The 20,672-nt window shown below is 30.5% G+C and overlaps 1 protein-coding gene across 1 annotated transcript in view; it reads right to left on the minus strand.

The window, feature by feature from the left end:
- The window catches only part of LOC129963648 (alkaline phosphatase-like), a 65,963-nt gene extending 45,586 nt beyond the window's left edge, over positions 1–20,377 (minus strand). The window contains exon 1 of the mRNA XM_056078142.1: positions 20,010–20,377. Within this exon, the coding sequence (XP_055934117.1) occupies positions 20,010–20,091 (82 nt within the window). The 5' untranslated portion in view covers positions 20,092–20,377. The remainder of the gene's footprint in view (positions 1–20,009) is intronic.
- Between the last annotated feature and the right edge of the window lie 295 nt (positions 20,378–20,672).

The raw sequence follows: 20,672 nt of genomic DNA on the forward strand, positions 1-20,672 counted from the left end.
TAGGTAGATATAGTTTTTTTCTAAATATATTTAACTGTTTGCTCTCATATGACGAGTCTAATTCACCATTATGAAAACAAATCATTTTCACATTCTTGTTATATTAATGATTCCTATAAAAACCGTATTAGTTTTTGACCGTATTAAATTTTCAAGGACTGTAGCAAGTCTATTTTTTATTTTTGAGTATCTTAAACACTAAAAGAAATCCTACACTCCTAAATATATAATTATCCATCTTATTACTTTTCTGAGCGCAGAAGTTAAAGCAGGGGAAATGATTATGATAAAACCATAAGTAAAACTTAAAAGCTATTTTTTATTATTATCTCGAAAATCTAACTCATAGATTAGATCCTGTTCATAGTTTGCTCACAAATAATGCGAAGCACAAAGATGTTTTAAGGATGGCTACGTGACAAATGATTCAATTGTTAATTTGTTGTATATTAAAAATTACGTTTCAATTGCACAGATAAGCAGCATGGCAGTATCCAGTAAACTGAATTTAAAATATTTAGGTATGGCATTGTCATGTTCTGGTTAAGAATTATTTTATCTTATATATATTGAAAGCAATTAAATTAATTTCCTTGAGGAATTTTATTACTTAAAAATAGTTCGATCTTAACTACTGGCTTTTAATGGCCCAATTCGTAGTTGAAAGTGGCTGCCTCCATTTTCTTCTGTGTTTAAACACATATTTATGTTATCAGTCACACTATATATCCTTATTGTACCATTCTCTAAAAATTGGTATTCAAAAAGAGTTTTCTGAGATCTCTAAAGTTAATTCCGGACATTGTACTTTTTTGAGAAATAAAGAGGTATAAAAATTCTTTAGAGCAACAAATTTTCTTACTTTAACTAAAAATAAATTTTCAGATGATAGGAAGATTTTGTTTATATTTAGTGTTAAGATTTTTATAATACGAAATAATTACGTATATTTATAACCCGAATAACTATCATTTTTTCTTTGAAAATCTATAGATAAAACACTAACGTACGTGGCGCAAAAGTAACCATAAGAACAGCTTCATTCATTAAACATTATTGTAAATGCATTGAATTCAACAGTAACTAATGGAGCTGCAAAATCTTATTAGATATTTTCTGTGAATGATTCGCCATATCATTAAAAGTCATTCAATCAGAGTAAAGAAGATACAAAGTAAACAAGAAAGGATTCAAACAGAAAATTTAATGGAGCTTAAAAATAGGCTTAACCATCGCTCCAAAAAAATTCAATTTTGGCGACCATACATTAATTTGGCCTAATGTCATCTTCAATTTTTTGCCTACGGAAAATGATATTCATATCCTCCAAAATCATCTTACAAAAATAGTCATTGCATTAACTTAAAAATTATCTGTTTAATGGTATTAATTTCATTTTTATACAGTTATCTCTTTATTTTAATAATGCTTTATATTCAGTTTGATACACTATCGGCAACAATTTTTTAAATCCTGTGATGGAATACAAATTCATCCATAAAACTCCTCATTTGATTTCTAATCTTGCAGTACAAACTATACAGGAAAGCACTAACATTTTAATACTTCCAAATGTTAAAATAAATTTGTAAAAAAAAAAAATGCATTCTTATTAAGAAAAAGTTTGAATCTATCTAGTGCGAATCCGATAACAAAACTTCGATCAGTGTTATATATTCATGTATATAAAAAATAGCTAAATGCTGTTATTACATCTACTATCCAGAATACTTATTGCTAGTTTTACTAAAAACATTGCATCTCTTGCTTGCTGTGAAACCTGTTGTCAAGTGCAGAGGAAAAAAAGCAGCCCCGAGGGAAAAGTTATTTAATTAAAATGCATGCTTCAGCATTTGACGTTTCACAAGCGTGCAGCTGTCGACATTTCCCCGGCACCGTAATTTACTGCTCAGGTTGCGAAACAATGAAACGCCACTTCCAGGGACGCGAATCACATCGAGAGGGTAGGAAAGAAATTTAGAGTTGATGACAAGATGAGGACGGAATTTAATGGGTGCGAATGTGTTTGTTAATTAAGCCACAAATTATTTTGTCATCGCAGAAGTAACAGATCAATCTTGCGTCCCGTGGCCCCAAGAAAGGAATGTTTAGGCTGACCTTGTTAGTGCTTACGCAAAGTGATTGTTCGAAGCATGGAAGAAAAAAAATCCCAACAGTTTTTTTTAGATCCACGTAATTCTTTAAAATTAGATTTTTTTTTTATTGGAATCAATTTATCTCCTACAAATTTATGTATTTTCTTAATTGTAAAAAAATTATGATTTGGGAAATATTTGACCTTTGAAAAAATCATTCAAGAAAAATTGCATAATAATCAATATTTATGATAAAATATGTGATCATGCTTGAAGGTTGACGGTGTTCTTAGGAAAGAATTTAACTTTTGTATCAAATAACTGATAACTCTATACTTAATTTGATTGAGAATCCATCAGATATATAAACTTTCTGTACTTTAAATATAGCATGCTGAATAAAATTGCTTGACACTTCAGCGGCTTATCCCGCGATTTCCGCGGGTCTGCAATCAGTCCATTTTCTGTTACATCCCGCGTTTTTCTCAGTTTATATTGTTTATTTTTACGGTTACAGAATTTTATTATTATATATTATTATCGTTTAACATATGATATCAGTTCATTTCCTTTGAAAAAAATTGACTTATTTGTAAACATCGCATCTAAATAGTAATTTTAAAGAATTACCCAGCCAGAGGATTAAGATTTGTATTGACTCATTTGGTGGATTTTAATAATTATGCTTAATGGATGTTTTATTTAGCTAATTTTTTGGCGGGAAAGTTTTTAATTAATAATTAAAATTGTAGTTGAAAATTCCGAAAGAGAAACCCCAGGTGCACATTCCCGACCTCCAAGTTATACATATACCAAATTTGGTAGCTGTAGATCAAACGGTCTAGCCTGTAGAGCGCCAACACACACACATTGAGATTTATTATAAGTATAGATCAAGAGCTAATTTATGAATCAATGTAAAGATAGCGGAAAATTTGTTTTGACGGACTAGTAGTCCCAAAATAGTTTCTTTCTCACTCAAAAGATATCGCCATTGAAAACCAGCGAAAGTGGTCTCCCCACAATTTTCTCGCATATTATTCTAATAAACGTGCCATGACAAAGAACGCCTTACATGGTAACGACGAACAATAGTACGAAATATTAACTTTTGTCACGAATTTAGTATTCTTACTGAATCTATCGTATTCCTTGGCGAGTTCTTTGTCGTTAAATCACTGGCATGAGTAAACAGTATCCAAAAATTGAATTTGTGTTTTAGACACGTTTTTATAGATCGAATGAAACAAAAATTTGACACAAAACTGCACTTGTAGTCACAAAATCTCATACCAAATTTAATATAATGAAGTCATTAAGTGTTTGAATTATCGCGTTTACATGTTTCTGAAAGTACAGACCGATAGATAGTCCTTTGTTGGTTTTGTCTGACAGTTGTTTACTCTGTAGATGTTATATCCGTGCACCAAATCTTATTAGTCTAGCTCTCTTCGTTTTGCAGTTATCGAGTTAACTTATATTCGGACAGACGGACTTTCTCTGAACAGATTTTACTCAAAGTTTGATAGAAATGTGCAAATTTGGTATAAAGAGCAAATCATGCATCTCAAAGCATTTTTGAGTTATCTTTGTCACAGACAGAAAATTTCTAAAAATAACTTCATCAAAATCTTGAGTTCGAATTTTTAGATGATTACTAGGCTTTATATTGCGTATACGAGAAATTAAAAATTTTATCCTCTAGCAAATTTAATCACTGTCCAGGCATAAAACTTTAACAAGAAACTATCTTATTTTTATACTTATAATAGCATAAGATTATAGCATTACACTCCTCAGAAATTAAGAGATAGGAAGTTGATAATTAAGAACTACTATATTAGATTATACGTCGGAATTACATAAATAAGATTTTCATTGTTTATCAATCAATTTGCTATTTGTCCTCTTAGATTTACAAATCTCGGATCTAATTGCAGCGGCGATTCTAATTTTTTCTCTTCCATTCAATGGATTCTTTGAATAGAGCTTAGAATAAGATTCACCGTAAAATATTTATATTTACATTCGCAATCTCCTCAATGGGGAAAGGATATACTGCATTTTATTTACACCAAACAAAGTAATTTCAGTATTTAAAAAAATATAATTATGCAATTTTTGCATAATAATTGTTCATGCTTAAATAATAAATCACGATTAAATCATGATACCCATGCAGAGTAGTCGTCGCTTAGTAATTGGTACACCTTTTTTCAGTTCGGTATTTTTAAAATAGTTAATGAAAACAATTTTGGCTGTGTTCTTAAAATGCCGATAAAAATTTCTTTAAAAAATCTTTATTATCATTTGTGTTTCGCGAAAGTTTTAACATTGATGAAATTATATTAGTTGACTGGATTTTTGCACAGATGTATTTAAATTAATTGATTTTATGTTTGTAAAATTTGAATATTTTAATTCATTTTTTTTCTGAGTTAATTGATTTTATGTTTGTAAAATTTGAATATTTTAATTCATTTTTTTTCTGAATTAATTGATTTTATGTTTGTAAAATTTGAATATTTTAATTCATTTTTTTCTGAATTAATTGATCTTATGTTTGTAAAATTTGAATATTTTAATTCATTTTTTCTGAATTAATTGATTTTATATTTGTAAAATTTGAATATTTTAATTCATTTTTTTTCTGAATTAATTGATTTTATATTTGTAAAATTTGAATATTTTAATTCATTTTTTTTCTGAATTAATTGATTTTATGTTTGTAAAATTTGAATATTTTAATTCATTTTTTTTCTGAATTAATTGATTTTATATTTGTAAAATTTGAATATTTTAATTCATTTTTTTTCTGAATTATTAATGTACTTGAGTCTTGAATTTTTCAGCATTTGTTTCTTTTTGATGGCAGTACATAGTTTTAATATTTCCAGAGCCTAATCATCATTTAATAAACTTAATTTTGATTTAGTGACAGTGGTACCTTTTGCTAACGAATTTTTAAAATAATGGGTTCCGATACTCCCTAATATTTATAATAATGAATTATAAATTAGACTTAAAAGAAGGAAATGATCAAAATAAAACGAAGTTTGCTCTTTTGTATGCTGACAACAGCACACTTTAAAAAATTATTTCTGCTAAATTTATTTAATTAATAATATTACTGATTCTGATAATTTATATAACACAAGTTTTACCTTGAAATTCATGGAATTACAAAACAGAGGCGGTAGAAATTTGAAAAAAGGACGAACATTCGCTTACGTTGTTTATTTCAACTTTCAGAGAGTTAGTTAATTTAAAAATCTTTTTTCCTACCATTCTTCTAAACTGGTTTCTAACAGATAGCGAACAAGGTAAACAACTATGCACTTTCCTCCAAATTAAAAACAAACTGTAAATAAAAACTAAGTAAGAATCAAATTCACAGAAATTATAAGTAAAATAATATCAATTATAATATTTTGTTTAAAACTTCAGTTACTCAGTTTTCTTTTTATCCATAAAAATGTTCTTATAATTGTTATAATTTTACCATTCGCTCTTCGAAAGTAGGGACCCCCAAGACTAAATTGTTCTCTCATCAAATGTCTCACATACTTCCACATTAAGAATTTCATTTTCAGAGTGTTCAAAGCTTAACAATAAACATTTAGTTATATTAACGTCCCGTTTTGAAGTTGCAAGGATATATTAGAACTTCAAAATTTTGAATCGTGAATAAATGATAATAATTACTCTCTCTCCAAACTTCAACCTCTTATCAGAGTAGAACAAAAAAATAATTTGAAACTACTTCCATAAAAACAAAAAAATCTTTATGAGCATCCATAAAAATATTTTAGTAATATACAAAAATAAGCGACAAAACATAGGTTAAGGGTTTTTTTTTTTTACTTTTTTATATATGAAGTATACAAAGAGAGATACTTCGAGATTCTGTGGAATCTCCCTGAATCAGATCTCCTCGATTCTAATAAAACATTTTTGCAGTTACACCTACCTGTTTGAGAAAAAAATAATAACTCAAAAGTTCTAGGCTAGATGGATGAAACTTGGCATATATGCTCTCTGCCCAAATTTCTACTAAATCTGAAGCAAAATCCATTCAGAGAAAATCTGTCCGATCCTCCAAATATAACAACTACAAAACGAAGAGAGCTAGAAGGCTAAAATTTGGTATGCATATTTAACATCTAAAGCATGGATATGCATCAAATTTGGATTCAAATCCATGGCGGGGTTAACTGTCTGCCAGTCTATAAATGCACGTAAACGTGATAACTAAAAAATGCAGCGATTTAAATATATGGAATCTAGTAAGTGATTTTGTAATAAAAACTACTTTTTTTTTAACTTTAGCTGTAATCGACCGAAGAAAAAGCGTCAAAAATTCTGGTACTCGTGTATTAACTGCATCCCATCCATTAATCGCCAACGATTAATAGGCCGGTTTCATAATCTAATAGTACCAATCTCGTAAATTTAATAATTTACAAATACCTTTAAAATGTGAGAGAGTTTTAGAGGAAACCAAACCTTACTTTTTTTTGTTTTTTTTTTCCGAATTTCATTGTTTTGTGATAATTTCGGAATATGATATTCTGAAAAATGATTTTCACTCCATCAAATACCTTCTTTTTGTCAGATATTCAAACAAAGCCGCTCATTTTATATTTAGCTTCTTATTACTGTGAAGAGCATCATAGCTTTTCTATCAATTCCCACTCATTGATTAGATCCAAAGCTTATATTTTTAATAACAAGATTACAATTTTTACGCTTATAATTTTAATAACAAGATTACAATCAAAATCTCATTTATTTCATTTAATTGTGCTTTTGAACAATCACGCTCGTGTGCACATAAACAGAATATGCTGATTATTTATTAAAAAGATTAATGCAAATCTTAAATTCTGATGTAGAACTCTCATATTAATCGTCTGTCGTCTAGCTCGTTGCGATTTTAAATTCAGCTGTAGTGGTTTTTCCCAAAACTTCCTCGAATACTCTCTAATAACAGTTTATACCAGGGAATACCTTTCATAACATTGACGTACAATATTACGAAATAATAACTATTGGCGCAAATTTAGCATCTATACTACTACTATACTAATATTATAAATGTGAAAATTTAGATGGATGGATGTTTGTTAGTCAATAACGCCAGAACGGCTGAACGGAATTGGATGAAATTTAGCACAGAGATAGATTATAGTCTGGAATAGGACATAGGCTACTATTTATTCCGATTAATTGAGTGATTAATTTTTTATTAATTAAAAATTAACTTTAACGCCAAAAATCTTCATTTTCCCACCGCCAAATGAGTAGGACTTCAGTTTTTTCCCACGCTAACGAGGTTAGGCTTAACTGAATTTCGATCGATTATTTCAAACGATTCTGTTCATTTTCTTAGTGTTTGATGCATTTAAAACTAAACATTGTTAATGAATCGATATTTCAGATTCATTCTGAAGTACTTTTGAATTAAAATGAAACAGAATAAAGAAAATTAAAAATTTCCAATCTCTATTACGTTACTCCAACTGGCTTAGAAAATTCTCGCATTTGCGTTATGTCAACTGGTGTATAAAATTCACGCATGCCCAGTGTGTTCTGATTCTTGACAACTGTATTTTCATTTTAATTAAAAGTTTAAAAATTATGTGTATTATACTATTGTAGCTATCCCAATCGATAAATGAAATAGACTTGAATTGATTTTAAAGAAATACGGACTTGAATTTTGGATTTGTTTTATTTCTGGTAAACAATGTAAAGAAATTGTTTTTAGGTTAGTTGTGTGCTTTTGTAGTTAAATTTTATTTATGTTCAATATATGTTTTTCGTATATGCTTACAGTTTTAAGTACGTCGTTTTTTAGGTGAGTTTTAATTTTTTTGATTTGATATTATTTGATAGTTTAATATGTCCGGAAAACGCAAATTTAATCTTTCGAAGAGGAGCAATAAAGCTCAGGCTATGAAAGTAGCTAGAAGATCTGTTTGCAATTTTAGTGAGCACTTGCGAACTATCAAACCTCCTCCAGCTGTGGGATGAATACAAAGACGCTTTATCAGAAGATATCGTGTACAGGCAGGATGGCATTCACAATGACCAAATAATTAACGGAACTTTGGTACTGATTGAGAATAAAATGATTTCCATACCTGGAAAATGTCCCGCTGATTTCGGCTTACCCACACCGTAGAGAAGACAGGAATTATCAAGCGAAGTTGTGAAGGAGCTAAACTACGACACTGCGGCCTTAAAAGCGCAGGTCAATGAAATGACACTACGATTACTTCCCAAGCAGCATCGACGATTCTGCACCGAGTAATAGTGGAGATGAGGGATTATTCTTATTTGACGCACCAGGGGGTAAAACGTTTGTGCTGAATCTCTGCTAGCCCAACTCCGCAATATAGTTCTGGCTGTAGCTTCCTCGGGCATTGCTGCAACTTTGCTTAACGGTGGTCGTACTCCGCCTTCTGTTTTCAAATTGCCGCTTAATCTTGCAAGCGAAGATGCCCCAACATGCAACATCACCAAAAACAGCACCCGAGGAGCTCTTTGGCGGTAGCGCAAGTTAATAGTATGGGACGAGTGCACAATGTCGCACAAGCATGCATTAGAGACTTTAAACAGCCTGCAGGACATCTGCGGCAACCAGGCTGTGATGGGCTGCGTTGTCGTTTTGCTGACAGGTGATTTTAGACAGACAGTGCAAGTTATTGAGAGGGCCACACCGGCGGATGAAATAAACGCATATCTCCAGGCGTCGCTTTTGTGGTTTAGGACTGAAAAGCTCTATCTTACGTGCAACATGCGCGCCTAACTGTACAACGACCCTGAATCGGGTGTCTTTGCAAATAAGATTCTGCATATTGGAGAGGGTCGTCTAGAAACAGATGCAGATGGAATAATTCTATTTTCAGAAGAATTTTCCTATCCAGTGGCTACAGAAGACGAATTTATCATGCAAGGTTTTCCCAATTTAGAGGTTAATATAGACAATGAAGAATGGTTGAGTGAGAGGGCAGTGCTGTAGCCAAAGAAGAGTGAGTCAATGAAATAAACAAAAAAAATTTTTAGACATGATCATCGGAAATTCAAATCTATATACATCCATAGAAACTGTGATCGCTAATGACGATAGTACTGCCTACCCGGTTGAATTTCTCAACTCCCCAGAGTTAAAAGGTGTACCTTCGCATAAGCTGGAGTATTATTACAGAAGCTGCTAAAGGAGACAGCGTTTTAATTCCCCGCATATCTGTTATTCCAAACATCTTGCCATTTTGTTTGAAGAGGTTGCAATTTCCTTTAAAATTGGCTTTTACAATGACCATCAACAAATCCCAGGGCTTAATGTTGAAAAATTATTGCATTAGAATAAAAATAAATGTTGACATTTTCCCGTAGATCTTTCTCAATCAGTTACAAGTTTCATGATTTCAACAGCACTATAATGATAACATTTTGCATTTTGATCAGACGGTCAGTTCTCATACATACACGCATCAAAATTTCCACGCGAACGAAGTGGCGGGTAATAGCTAGTTTTTACTAAATCTGTCGTGACATCCTTGTCGAATTATATGGGAATTAATTTCTGGCATGCGGGTAATAGTACCGGAAAATCGAATTTGTGTTTTAGATGTGTTTTTTCCAACCAATGGAAACAAACATTTGACACACAATTGCAGTCATAAAATCCCATACCAAATTTGATACATTTAAGTCATACATTTTTGAATTATGACGTTTACATGTTTCTGAAAGTACAGACAGACAGACGACCGATACATTGTTGGATTTGGCTCAAAATTTGACAACTGTCTACACTAAAGATGTTAAATTTGTGAAGCGAATTTTGCCCATCTAGTTCTCTTTCTTTTGTGATTATCTGGTTAAATTATATTCGAAAGACTAGACAGACAGACTTCATCTGAGCGGATTTTGTTCAAAATTTAGTAGACAGTTACATATTTGGTATAAAGACCGTATATCAAATTTCATCCGTTTAGATCAAACCGTTTTTAAGTTACCTTTATCGGTGACAGACGGACATTTTTCAAAAATGTATTTTTGGAATTCAGGGAGGTTTAAAACGTCGAGATTCGCCGAAATCTCGAGTTCGAAAATCTGGAGAAAGAAAAAACATTCATTTTTCATTCAGAGAGATTTAAGACGGACTGATTCACTATCTCTTGGTACTCGAAAATTCTTGGCGACTAAAAATTTTTCTTTGTACAGTACACTCCCGATTATCCGCGGAATTGGGTGGCGCGGCCGCCGCGGATAACAAAAATCGCGAATAATCCGAAAAAAGCTAAAAATGGGTATAGCAAAAGAGAAAACAGTCATTCCTTGAAAAATCGTATTATGTACAATAAAACGTAAAATAAACAGCAAGAAATGTTTAACTAACGCTTACTATTTTAGTATATTACTCAAAACTAACTTAAAATGCATTTTGTTAGTGAAAACAGAAAAGTGCTTTGTACTTACGAGAGGCGTCAAGGATACATAGAAAAATTAATACATATGTACTGTTTTAATACTGTAATGTATTATGTAATTACAAAAGCATAACTGTAAAACTACACCTTTTTGAAGAAATCAGTCATTTGTGTTTGCTTCTTGCTTTGGAAGCATTTTCTCTTTGCTTGGAAGCAAAAAAAAAAAAAAAACTTAGTGCGGCAGGCGCGGATAACCCGCCCGCGGATAATCGGGAGTCTACTGTATTTTTCATGTAGGAAAATGCTAAATTGTAATGGCCAGTTTAATCGCAGTACTGATCTTTTACTGTTTTCCTTTTTTTTTAAATTTTAATTAGAGACAATTAATTGCATATAAGCAATGACATTTCATATCTTTGATATATAGCGAGACAAATTATATTTTATCTAAATACGTAATGAAATATTGATAAATGAATGCTATTAAATCCTTATCTTTATAATATTCTACATAAATAAGGGCTATTATCTTTAACTATCTGAGCGGAAAATTGATCGTTATGACTTCTAAAGAAGACATATTAATCAATCGGATATTCCGGTTAGAAAGTTAATGATGGTAATTCAACATGGGTGGTAATGAGCACATTTTTATAAATATAATCTTATTTGTTTCTTAGCACAATGAAAGCAAATGATATCTTCCTGATGGAGGTTTCAATTTATTCAATTAAATTAATCTCCTTTTTAGAAGGTACAAGAAGTCTATTTTGCCATGGACTTATTAAATTTGAACTTCATTTTGAAGATGTTTGACTGTCGACGGTTTATTAATTTGTGTTGTTTATTGGCGCAACAATCAGATTTGACCATGCTGAGCAGAATTTATGGTGGATAAACGTATTACGGCGCAAAATATGTGATGAAGAATATAAAAATTAAAATTTTAAAATTCACACGAGATTAAAAAGGTGAAATTTACAAATAAACAGTGAAATTTAAAAAAAAAAAACGATAAAATATTTTTTTTCCCCAAAATTAGTTGGAAGAAACTTACAAAAATCGAAACTCAAACTATAAAATGTTTTTTATATATATTTTGCATCTGATATCAATTGATCTTCGATGGACGGATATGCTTGCGCCAGACGTATTTATATGCCAAATTCCTCATGGAATTAAAAATTAGAAATTAATAGAAATTAGAAATCATCCTTATCCGGAGCCAAACTCTGCAAGGAGGCCATCACGTCATTCCTTTCTATAGCCTGTTTATTTTATTTATATTAATACTCTACTTTTTAAAGCAGAGTTATTTTGGGACAAGCCTCATAATTTTGAACAGCGATCAGATGACGAAGACGACACCTGAGCTGGCATTCCCTTCTCCAAACTTCAACATCACACCAACAGGAGGACGTTTGGTCATGACGTAATTAGCATGCACCAGACCCGCTTACACAGGAATTCTTAAACAGAATCGGATCTCAAACCTGGAATGATCTGGTCCCGAATTCGAGACCTTACCACCTATTGGGACTTCTCTCACAGGATATCACTCGAAACTTGATGCAACTCTAGAATTTCGATGCACAAATCACATCTCAATTTCAGCTGTTTATGTTCTTAGAATTTCTGAATCATCATATACAATAATATACGAAAATAAAGATACGATTTTAAAGATATAAGATACTAAATTTTTTTCTTGATTCAAGAAGACCAAAAGCAACGAATTTTCATAAAGATGTTTGAAATAAAAATTTTTAATGATTAAATGCTTCCTCTGGGCATACTTTATAGACAAGAAACTAAAGAAATGCGTAAAAAATAATCCGAATCTGTAGTACGTGCATCCCTGGTAAGGTACGGAGGACCAGATACAAATTGAAAAAATATCGAATCAGATACTAAAATGAAAAACAAAAATTATTACAGAATTTTGTTCATTTAAAAGTTCGAATAAAAACCGTAAATGACCGAATTCAATCATATGAATTTACTGTAAATTAAAATGTGTATATTGCGAAATGAAAGTGGAGGTGAAATTCTTACTACGGAGTTAATGATTCGTAAAAGTTCGTGCTTGTTGCATGCTTTGACAGCTGAATTTGAATTCCATAATTGCATTTAAAAACATTGTTGTGGATAGTATTTCAAATAAAAATGTTAGTAAAATTAAGGGAAGAAATTTTATGAAAATGAGATTGATATCATTAAAATGGTAAATTTTGAGTCTTAAAACGATACAAAAACTATTTTTGTGAGACAATTGTTTTGACAAATATGAACAATTTCCGTAAGAAAGTCATAATGATTACTTTTATAGCGCCAGTTAAGCCAATTTTTTGCTCTCGATTCAATTTTCTGTTTAATGCCTATTTCTTGATTTCTTTTGTATCTACTCTCCTCTGACTGAATGTACTTTTCGGTGACAAGGCGAACTATCTCCAGAAAATTCCTAACAATATTTTGCAGTTCCAATAATTAGCTAAAAGAAGCTTTGGATTCTACGAAGCAATCTGAAATTAAGATGATGGTTTGCTTACATTTGACTTCTGTCATTCGACAATAAAAAGAGCTATTTCTGTTAAGCAACTTATGTTAGCGTTTTATCATGTATATATATACACACACAATAATAATAATAAAGCAATCTGGTAGATTTAGATTAGCTATCTTTTAAGTGCTGAAATTTTCAATTTAGCAAATATGTCCAGTTTTAAAGATTGAGGGCTTTGTCAAAGTTTTATTCTGCAATATTTCTCAAAACGTAAGGAAACGGGAAGACAACTGTGGATGACGTATCAAACAGTTATGAGCATTATATAACAAAAATTCCCGAAATCGTAGGAAAAATATGTTGTGATTTTTCTCCATAGTATATATGTACAGCAAATGGTACATATGCTTTCTAAATTTTTCTCAAAACTGGAGAGCATGAAAGAAAAGGGGACAAATAGTTTCTGACAAAATATCTAAGGATCAAAAGTTTTCGTGTGAAAAAAAATTGGCGAAATCGGTTCAACGATTCTGGCTGGTGAACTCTGTTGTGGATTTTCCTCAAAGAGAATTCGCTTAGTTATTGATTTAAATATCAAAATTTCTGTCATTTGTGATATGAGTAAGAAAAGAGGTTAACACGCCTGTTTCTATCCAATTCACTTTAAAAATTTCTATTTTTTTTGTGTCACTGTGTTTTCTAAATGGCATTTAAAGAAAAATTGTCATATATTGTTAATAACTACACTTGTTTATGAGCACGTTTTCATTATCCATTGAAAATATTAACTACATCTATAAACATACTGGTTGTCCTAGTTGTTGCAAATGCTTTTAAAAAAATTCCAAAATTCTGAGCGTACAGCTGGGCAAAGATGCACCAGACTACATGTTCGAATATCATTTTTTTCAGGGGGCATAAAAATTGTTTTCTTTGCGTTATTTCTTTCTGCTACCAACTTTTTGTCAGAAAGCATTAAAACTACGAAGTCAAACAAGCATAAGTATTCACTTTCTTTTATACTTTTCGGTTTGCAGCGTTTTGTATTTTATAATCCCCATTGCAAATAAGTGGAAGTTTGAACCTTGAAGAAGTTTGGACCTTGAAACTTTCTCATATATTCTTCAATAAATGTGTTATTGTTTTCCACTCGCATAAAATTTCCAACCGTAAATATCAAGAACGATCAGACTTTTACAACCAAATTGACTCACATGAGAGCTATCTGCTTCGTAGTGTGCTAAAGGAAGCCGGAATTTGTGTATTAATTTTACGGAAACGGCGTAAAATAATTGCATAATAAAGATTTAATAGAATTTAGAGTGTCAACTTTGCGACATTTTTGCGATTAATCGCTGGCATGCGATTTATACGATATCAGAAAATAGCATTTCTATGTTGGGTGTTCTATATAGAAATACATTTGTAGTCATAAGATCACATACCAATTTTCATTCATTTGAGTCATTACATTTTTGAGTTTATACACGTAGAGTACATATTTTTGAATTTACATAAGTTTTAAAATGAAGAATTTTGTCAAAATCTGGAGAACACATTTTTTGACGATTACAGTATTTTTCTCTTCGTATTTGTAAGTTTTTAGCGTCTATACACATAAGAAGATATATAATTATAAATGATCAATGCTTTCACAGATTTGTTTCAAAATTTGATAATCTACATTTTAGATGCCAAATCTGTGTTTCATTTTTTATTTTTTTACTTTTTTTGTTTTGCAGTTATTGTGTTCACTTGTATTTAGACAGCTGGGCAGGTAGACTTCCTTTGAACTTTCAAAATTTGATAAAAAAAAAAAAAAAGTACAAAAGTATTAAATTTGTATACTAATCTATATACCACATAACAAATTTCATTTAATAAAAAGTTATTTTTCATTTAAAGCCGTGACCGCATAAAAATCTTTTCTTTTTTTTTTGAATTATCGTTTTTTGAATTATCGTTAAAGCCGTGACCGCATAAAAATCTTTTTTTTTTAATTATCGTTTTTTGAATTATCGTTAAAGCCGTGACCGCATAAAAATCTTTTCTTTTTTTTTTTAATTATCGTTTTCACAGATAAACAGAGCAACAGACAGACATAATTTCAAAAATGTGTTTTTCATACTCAGCGAGATCTAAAGAATGAAAATTCGAGTCTCGCTCTCGAGTTAATTTTTTAAACTATTGTGATACTTTTTCTTTATATACTTCGTAAACGAGAAAGAAAAATTAAGCATTTGAGTTTCTTCCTTTTGTCCGACTAAGACCAAAATATGACACGCATGTACAATTGTTGTCTTAAATCTAGATGCCAAATTTCACTTTGTTAGCTAGATACATTTCTGAATTATCGTGTTCATATGTTCACAAGCAAACATTGAGTGTACATTTCGACAAATTTGATCTTAAAGCAGATCTATAGTTTTGATGATAAAACTATAAATATCGTTTAGATTTCAACATAGGTACGCTTTAGAGTTACCATATTTAGATGCATATGGGAGGACAGATAGACAGACTTGTCGCTGATGAATTTATTCAAAATTTGCTCGCAATCTGTAAATTTGGTATAAATACCGAGTACGAAAATTTAGCTTACCTTCTCATCGCATTTTTGTTGGGCTGGACCCAAAATTTGACACAGTTTTACAATTCTAATAATATGCACGTATTCTTAACATCATCCAATAACATAGACGAACTCGCATGGACGGACAGATAAAGTTCTTGTGGATTAATTTCTTCCAACATTTACTTGATATCGACAAATATTTATATAAGGAGGTCACCTACCCAATTTCATGCCTTTAATTCTTTAACTTTTGAAATTATTATTTCAACAGACTGAAAGAAAGACAGTATTCCAAATTTTTTTCCTTCGAAAGTGGGAAGATCTAAATATCAGTAATTTTTATACTGCGAATATGAAAAATAAAAACCAGCGGAAGAGGTCCTCCCAAAACTTTCAGGCATACTCTTGAATAAAAGCGACATTTCTTCCCCCCCCCCTTCCCGCATAAAATTATGGACCTGGGCAAAGCCACAAACGCCGCAAGTGCTCAGATATTTATTTTTACACAACAGAGTGGCATGCTTTATAGTGTAGTCAAGAAAACTGTAGTATAGTTTAGTTAATATTTATGTATATATTAGTTAATATTTGTGTATATAACTGAATGCTGATGAGCGAAAGATCAATGTTTGGCGTGTATCTAGCAAGCGATCTTTGACAGATTCTTTTGAGCGATTAATCACTAACATGCGGTTATTACAGAAGTACAAATAAATGGAATATATATTTTTGGATCCACTTTTTCCAACCGGTTGGAATTAAAATCTGACATAGAACAACAACTATGGTTACAAGACTGCTTATGAATTTTCATTTACCTAGGTCATTCTGTTTTTAAATTGGCGTGTTTACGTATATGAGAAAACACACACTGATAGATAGTCATCCCTTGGATAGATATGATTCAAAATTTGACACGTATCGACACTTTAGATGCTAAAACTTGTGAATCAAATTTTACTCACCTAAATTCTAACGTTTTTGAACCATCACGTTTACATATTAGTAAAAATACAAACCGACAGAGGATCAACCCCTTTACGAATATGATAAAGATCTAGATTATTAGATAACAGATCTAGATTATCGATGCTAGATCTGGGTTCAAATGTTATCAGTCTAGATTTTTATATTTTGTTGTTATCAATTATAGACTGCCTTAAAGGATTTTGTTCAAAGTTAATAGAAAGCTATAAATTTGGTGTAAAAGCCATATACCAAATTTCACTCTTCTAGATCAAAGCATTTTTAAGTTATCGTGTTCGCAGAAAGACATAACTCCAAAAAAATGTATTTTCCTGATTCATGGAGATTAAAATTAGGAGGTTTGTAAAATCTCGAGTTGAAATTTTTTAACAATTACAAAATTTCCTTTTTGTATACTTCGTGCACCAGAAAGTAGTAAGTGATAAAATGTTATCTGAAAATGCTTTGTCAGCTTTTAAAATATATTTGTAAATTTTTATCAAGAATATTTAGTTGCGTATGATATAGGCGTAATCATATTAGATCACACCTTCCAAGTAACTTTTTTTTATCTAGAAAATTTGAGGGAAGAACACGCTCGATTTTTCTCAAGGACAGTTATTAGGCTCTTTTACAAATATAAGTGCATTGAACTTTAATTCGATATTTCTGTCGTCGTTTCTACACGTTAAAAAAGAGTGCTTTCTGCAGATTGGAAGAAGCTAAGATAATAAATATTTACATCAGATTACTCCCGATGAAATATAAAAGTATTTCTTTTTACTTATCAAAAAGGAAATCCTAGAATGTCGTTAGAGAGGTGAATCAGCGTTTATTATAACCCACCGGGAGGTCTCGGTTCAAAGGTGAAGCTGAAACCAGTTTTGGAAAGAGGACTTTTATTCAATTTTTAGCTGGAGATAAGTCCTAAAACGTTCTGAATCTTAATGGTTGTCTTTACGATAAGAAATAAAGTAAGTTTGTTTCCCTTTTATCTGACGGAAATAAATTTATTTCTTATTTAGATCATATAAATAAATTCCAAGCTCTGAAACTCTCGACTTCTGAAACTTTTCAAAATAATTCTGGAGTCAGGAAAAATAATGTTTTCAGTTTTAATCTGGGATATCCTCTTGTTAACAAAAATATAAGTAGTCTCAGCTATATATAAATATATGTAAAGCAACGACATTATTAATGGATGCAACATTGCCATAGCGATTTATTTTTGATAGATAGATCTTCAAATTTCTAATGGCGAAAAAAAAATTTTTTTAGGGCAGATGCAGACTTTAAGCTTTAAAAACTGCATATTTCGAAAATGTACATATTTTCTGTCTATTTAGTTTAAATATTTTTCATATTAATGTTTGATGCTTTGTAGAATTTGAAAAAAAAAATTAAACTTGTATACTTGTAAACAAATACTACTCGGTTTTTAGACATTTTTTCGGAAAAAAAAATGCCCTATCTATTAATTTACAAATACATTCAAAACTCCATATAATAATTTAGAAAAACCAGCGTAAATGATCTTTCTAAAACTTTCTCGCATATTCTCTAAAAAATTTGTTAGGCAGTGAAAGTCTTATATGGCATTAGCGTACAATAGTTACGAAATATTAACCTTTGATGTGAATTTAGCATTTTTTTCTGAATCTATTGCTAGATTCTCGGCGAGTCTTTTGGCGATTAATCCTTGGCGTGCGGTTAATAGTATCTAAAAATCTGATTTGTGTTTTACCCGCGTTTTTCCCTAACCAATTGAAACAAAAATTTGACAAAATTGAGTCGTAAAATCACATACCAAATTTGATACATTTAAGTCATTGTGTTTTTAATTATAGTATTTACATGTTCCTGAAAGTACAGACCGACAGAAAGTACAGACCAGACAGGTCAATTAGTCGATGGATTTGGTTCAAAATTTGACAAGTGTTTACACTATAGATGTCTGTATATTTGTATCTGTACATTAAATTTCATCTATCTAGCTCTCTTCGTTTTGTAGTTATCGTGTTAATTCATATACAAACACCGGACTGGATGGACTTCCTCCGAACAGATTTTACTCTAAATTTGATAGAAATCATAAATTTGGTGTAAAGATCATATACCAAATTTCAACAATCTAGCTCAAAGCATTTTTGTGTTATCTTTGTCACAAACAGACAAGCGTGGATATTCGTTAAAATCTCGGATTGTTGACTCGAATTTGTTAAAGAATAATCGACAAGTATTTTAATTTTTCGACAAGTAATCGAATTTTTTGACAATTACTACACTTTCTCTATACTACGTATACAAGAAAGTAAAAAATATACTGTGCCTAAATGCAAAAAATAAATCGATTTCCTTTGTAAACGAATACCTACCGCTAACTTCCAAAAATAACCTGAACTTGTTATCTCCAGATTTTATACTTTTTTTCCCACACATTATGTTGTTAAAAGTGGGTAAAAAATAAAAGAAAGTAAACAACTTTTACGAAATCTTATATAAATTTATTTTTCTATTTTTCTCTATTCGTTGGAATCGCATTTTGAAGACGAAAATAAAACTGACAGAATCTATTTAATTTTTTTAAAAAATAAGATAGTAAAGAAGGCAACTTAAAAAAAATTAATATTTTTTAATAATGATTTAGTCTTATAAACTCACTAAAATTGCTTTAAAAATTTCTCTTTTAGAGAAAATATTTATTTCGATTTTTTTAAACATTTATTTTTTAAACCTATCAGATAAATATCTTTTAAAAATATTTCTAAAAAGAAATTCGTTGGAGTTTTAAATTTATCACTCAGCGTTGGCAACGCGAAGAATCTGGCGCCATGAAACAAATAGGCCAAATTAAAATAAATAAGGTTTTATCTTATTTTTATCATGTTTTTAAATTAATCAAAATCGCATCTCATCATAAAGATGTTAAAAAGAAAATGCGAAAAACAAATTACCAAATTTATTGCATCATTTCTATTCACATTTATGGCGAAAACTTTCACATTAATAATTCAGAGACTTTTAATGAATATATATTCAAATGCAATTATATTCAAACCCATAGCGAATAAAATTACATGGCGATCAAATATTTTTTGAAAGAAAAATTACGTGAAATGTATCAATGCATACAACTTGCTGTCAAAATAATAAAGTGTATTAAAAAAAGAGCTTGGAAATTACGAATAAATGAATTTATTATACATTTTATTTTGATATAAAAGAAACTAAATGAATTTTGTATTTCTTTTTTTCATTTTTAGAAATAAATTTTATCGCTTAAAAGCACAAGTTTTTAAATACATGAATAAGATTTGCATTAAAATAACATAGTATTAAATGAATTACAGATTTCAGTCGTAATTTTACTAAAAATAATAATAAATTTACTTTTAAATTATTCTATAAAAATAATAAAATGTACTTACTTTCATCATCTGTTGTAGTTCTTTGACAACTTCCTAAAGAAAAGGCTGCCAAAACCGATGCAAGCACTAAAAAATTCTTCATCTTCTAGCAAATGATAATAAATACAATGTCTGTTAATTTTACAAGCGAAATCTAAAAAGTTTCGAGTTAAAACTTCATATCGCCGAACACATTACACTGCAAAACAATCATGAGTGCAAGCTTTTTCCTTTAGAAATGCAACAAGCCTACAGAATGAACAAAACCGTTTAGTCAAACCTTGACGGTAAAATATCTGTAGAAAGTGTAAATACAACCTCGGCGCGGAGTTTGGCGTGTAGTTGACATCCTCTACGATAAGATTACGATACAACCGGCGAATGCACAATCGATTCTACTTTTGAGTCGTGTCTTTTTCTCCCGCTATGGCATCTTTCTGACATCAGACCAATCAGCGATATCGTTTGGTTCTTTTTTTCTTTTTTCCTTCCTAGGAAACTTGTATTAACTTTTATAATTCACTGTCTCTCGGTTGGATTCTGGGTTATTTTCTTCTTCTTTATTAAATGATAATTGGGATAAGGAAATAGATCAGTAAAGAAAGTTTCGTAAGCATGTTGTAATTAAGAAAAAGTTATTAAAGCATCGGTAATAAAGATAAATAAAAATCTATGAGGCGCAGC

Source organism: Argiope bruennichi, chromosome 3, assembly GCF_947563725.1.
Source record: "Argiope bruennichi chromosome 3, qqArgBrue1.1, whole genome shotgun sequence".
In the NCBI taxonomy this organism is placed as follows: domain Eukaryota; kingdom Metazoa; phylum Arthropoda; class Arachnida; order Araneae; family Araneidae; genus Argiope; species Argiope bruennichi.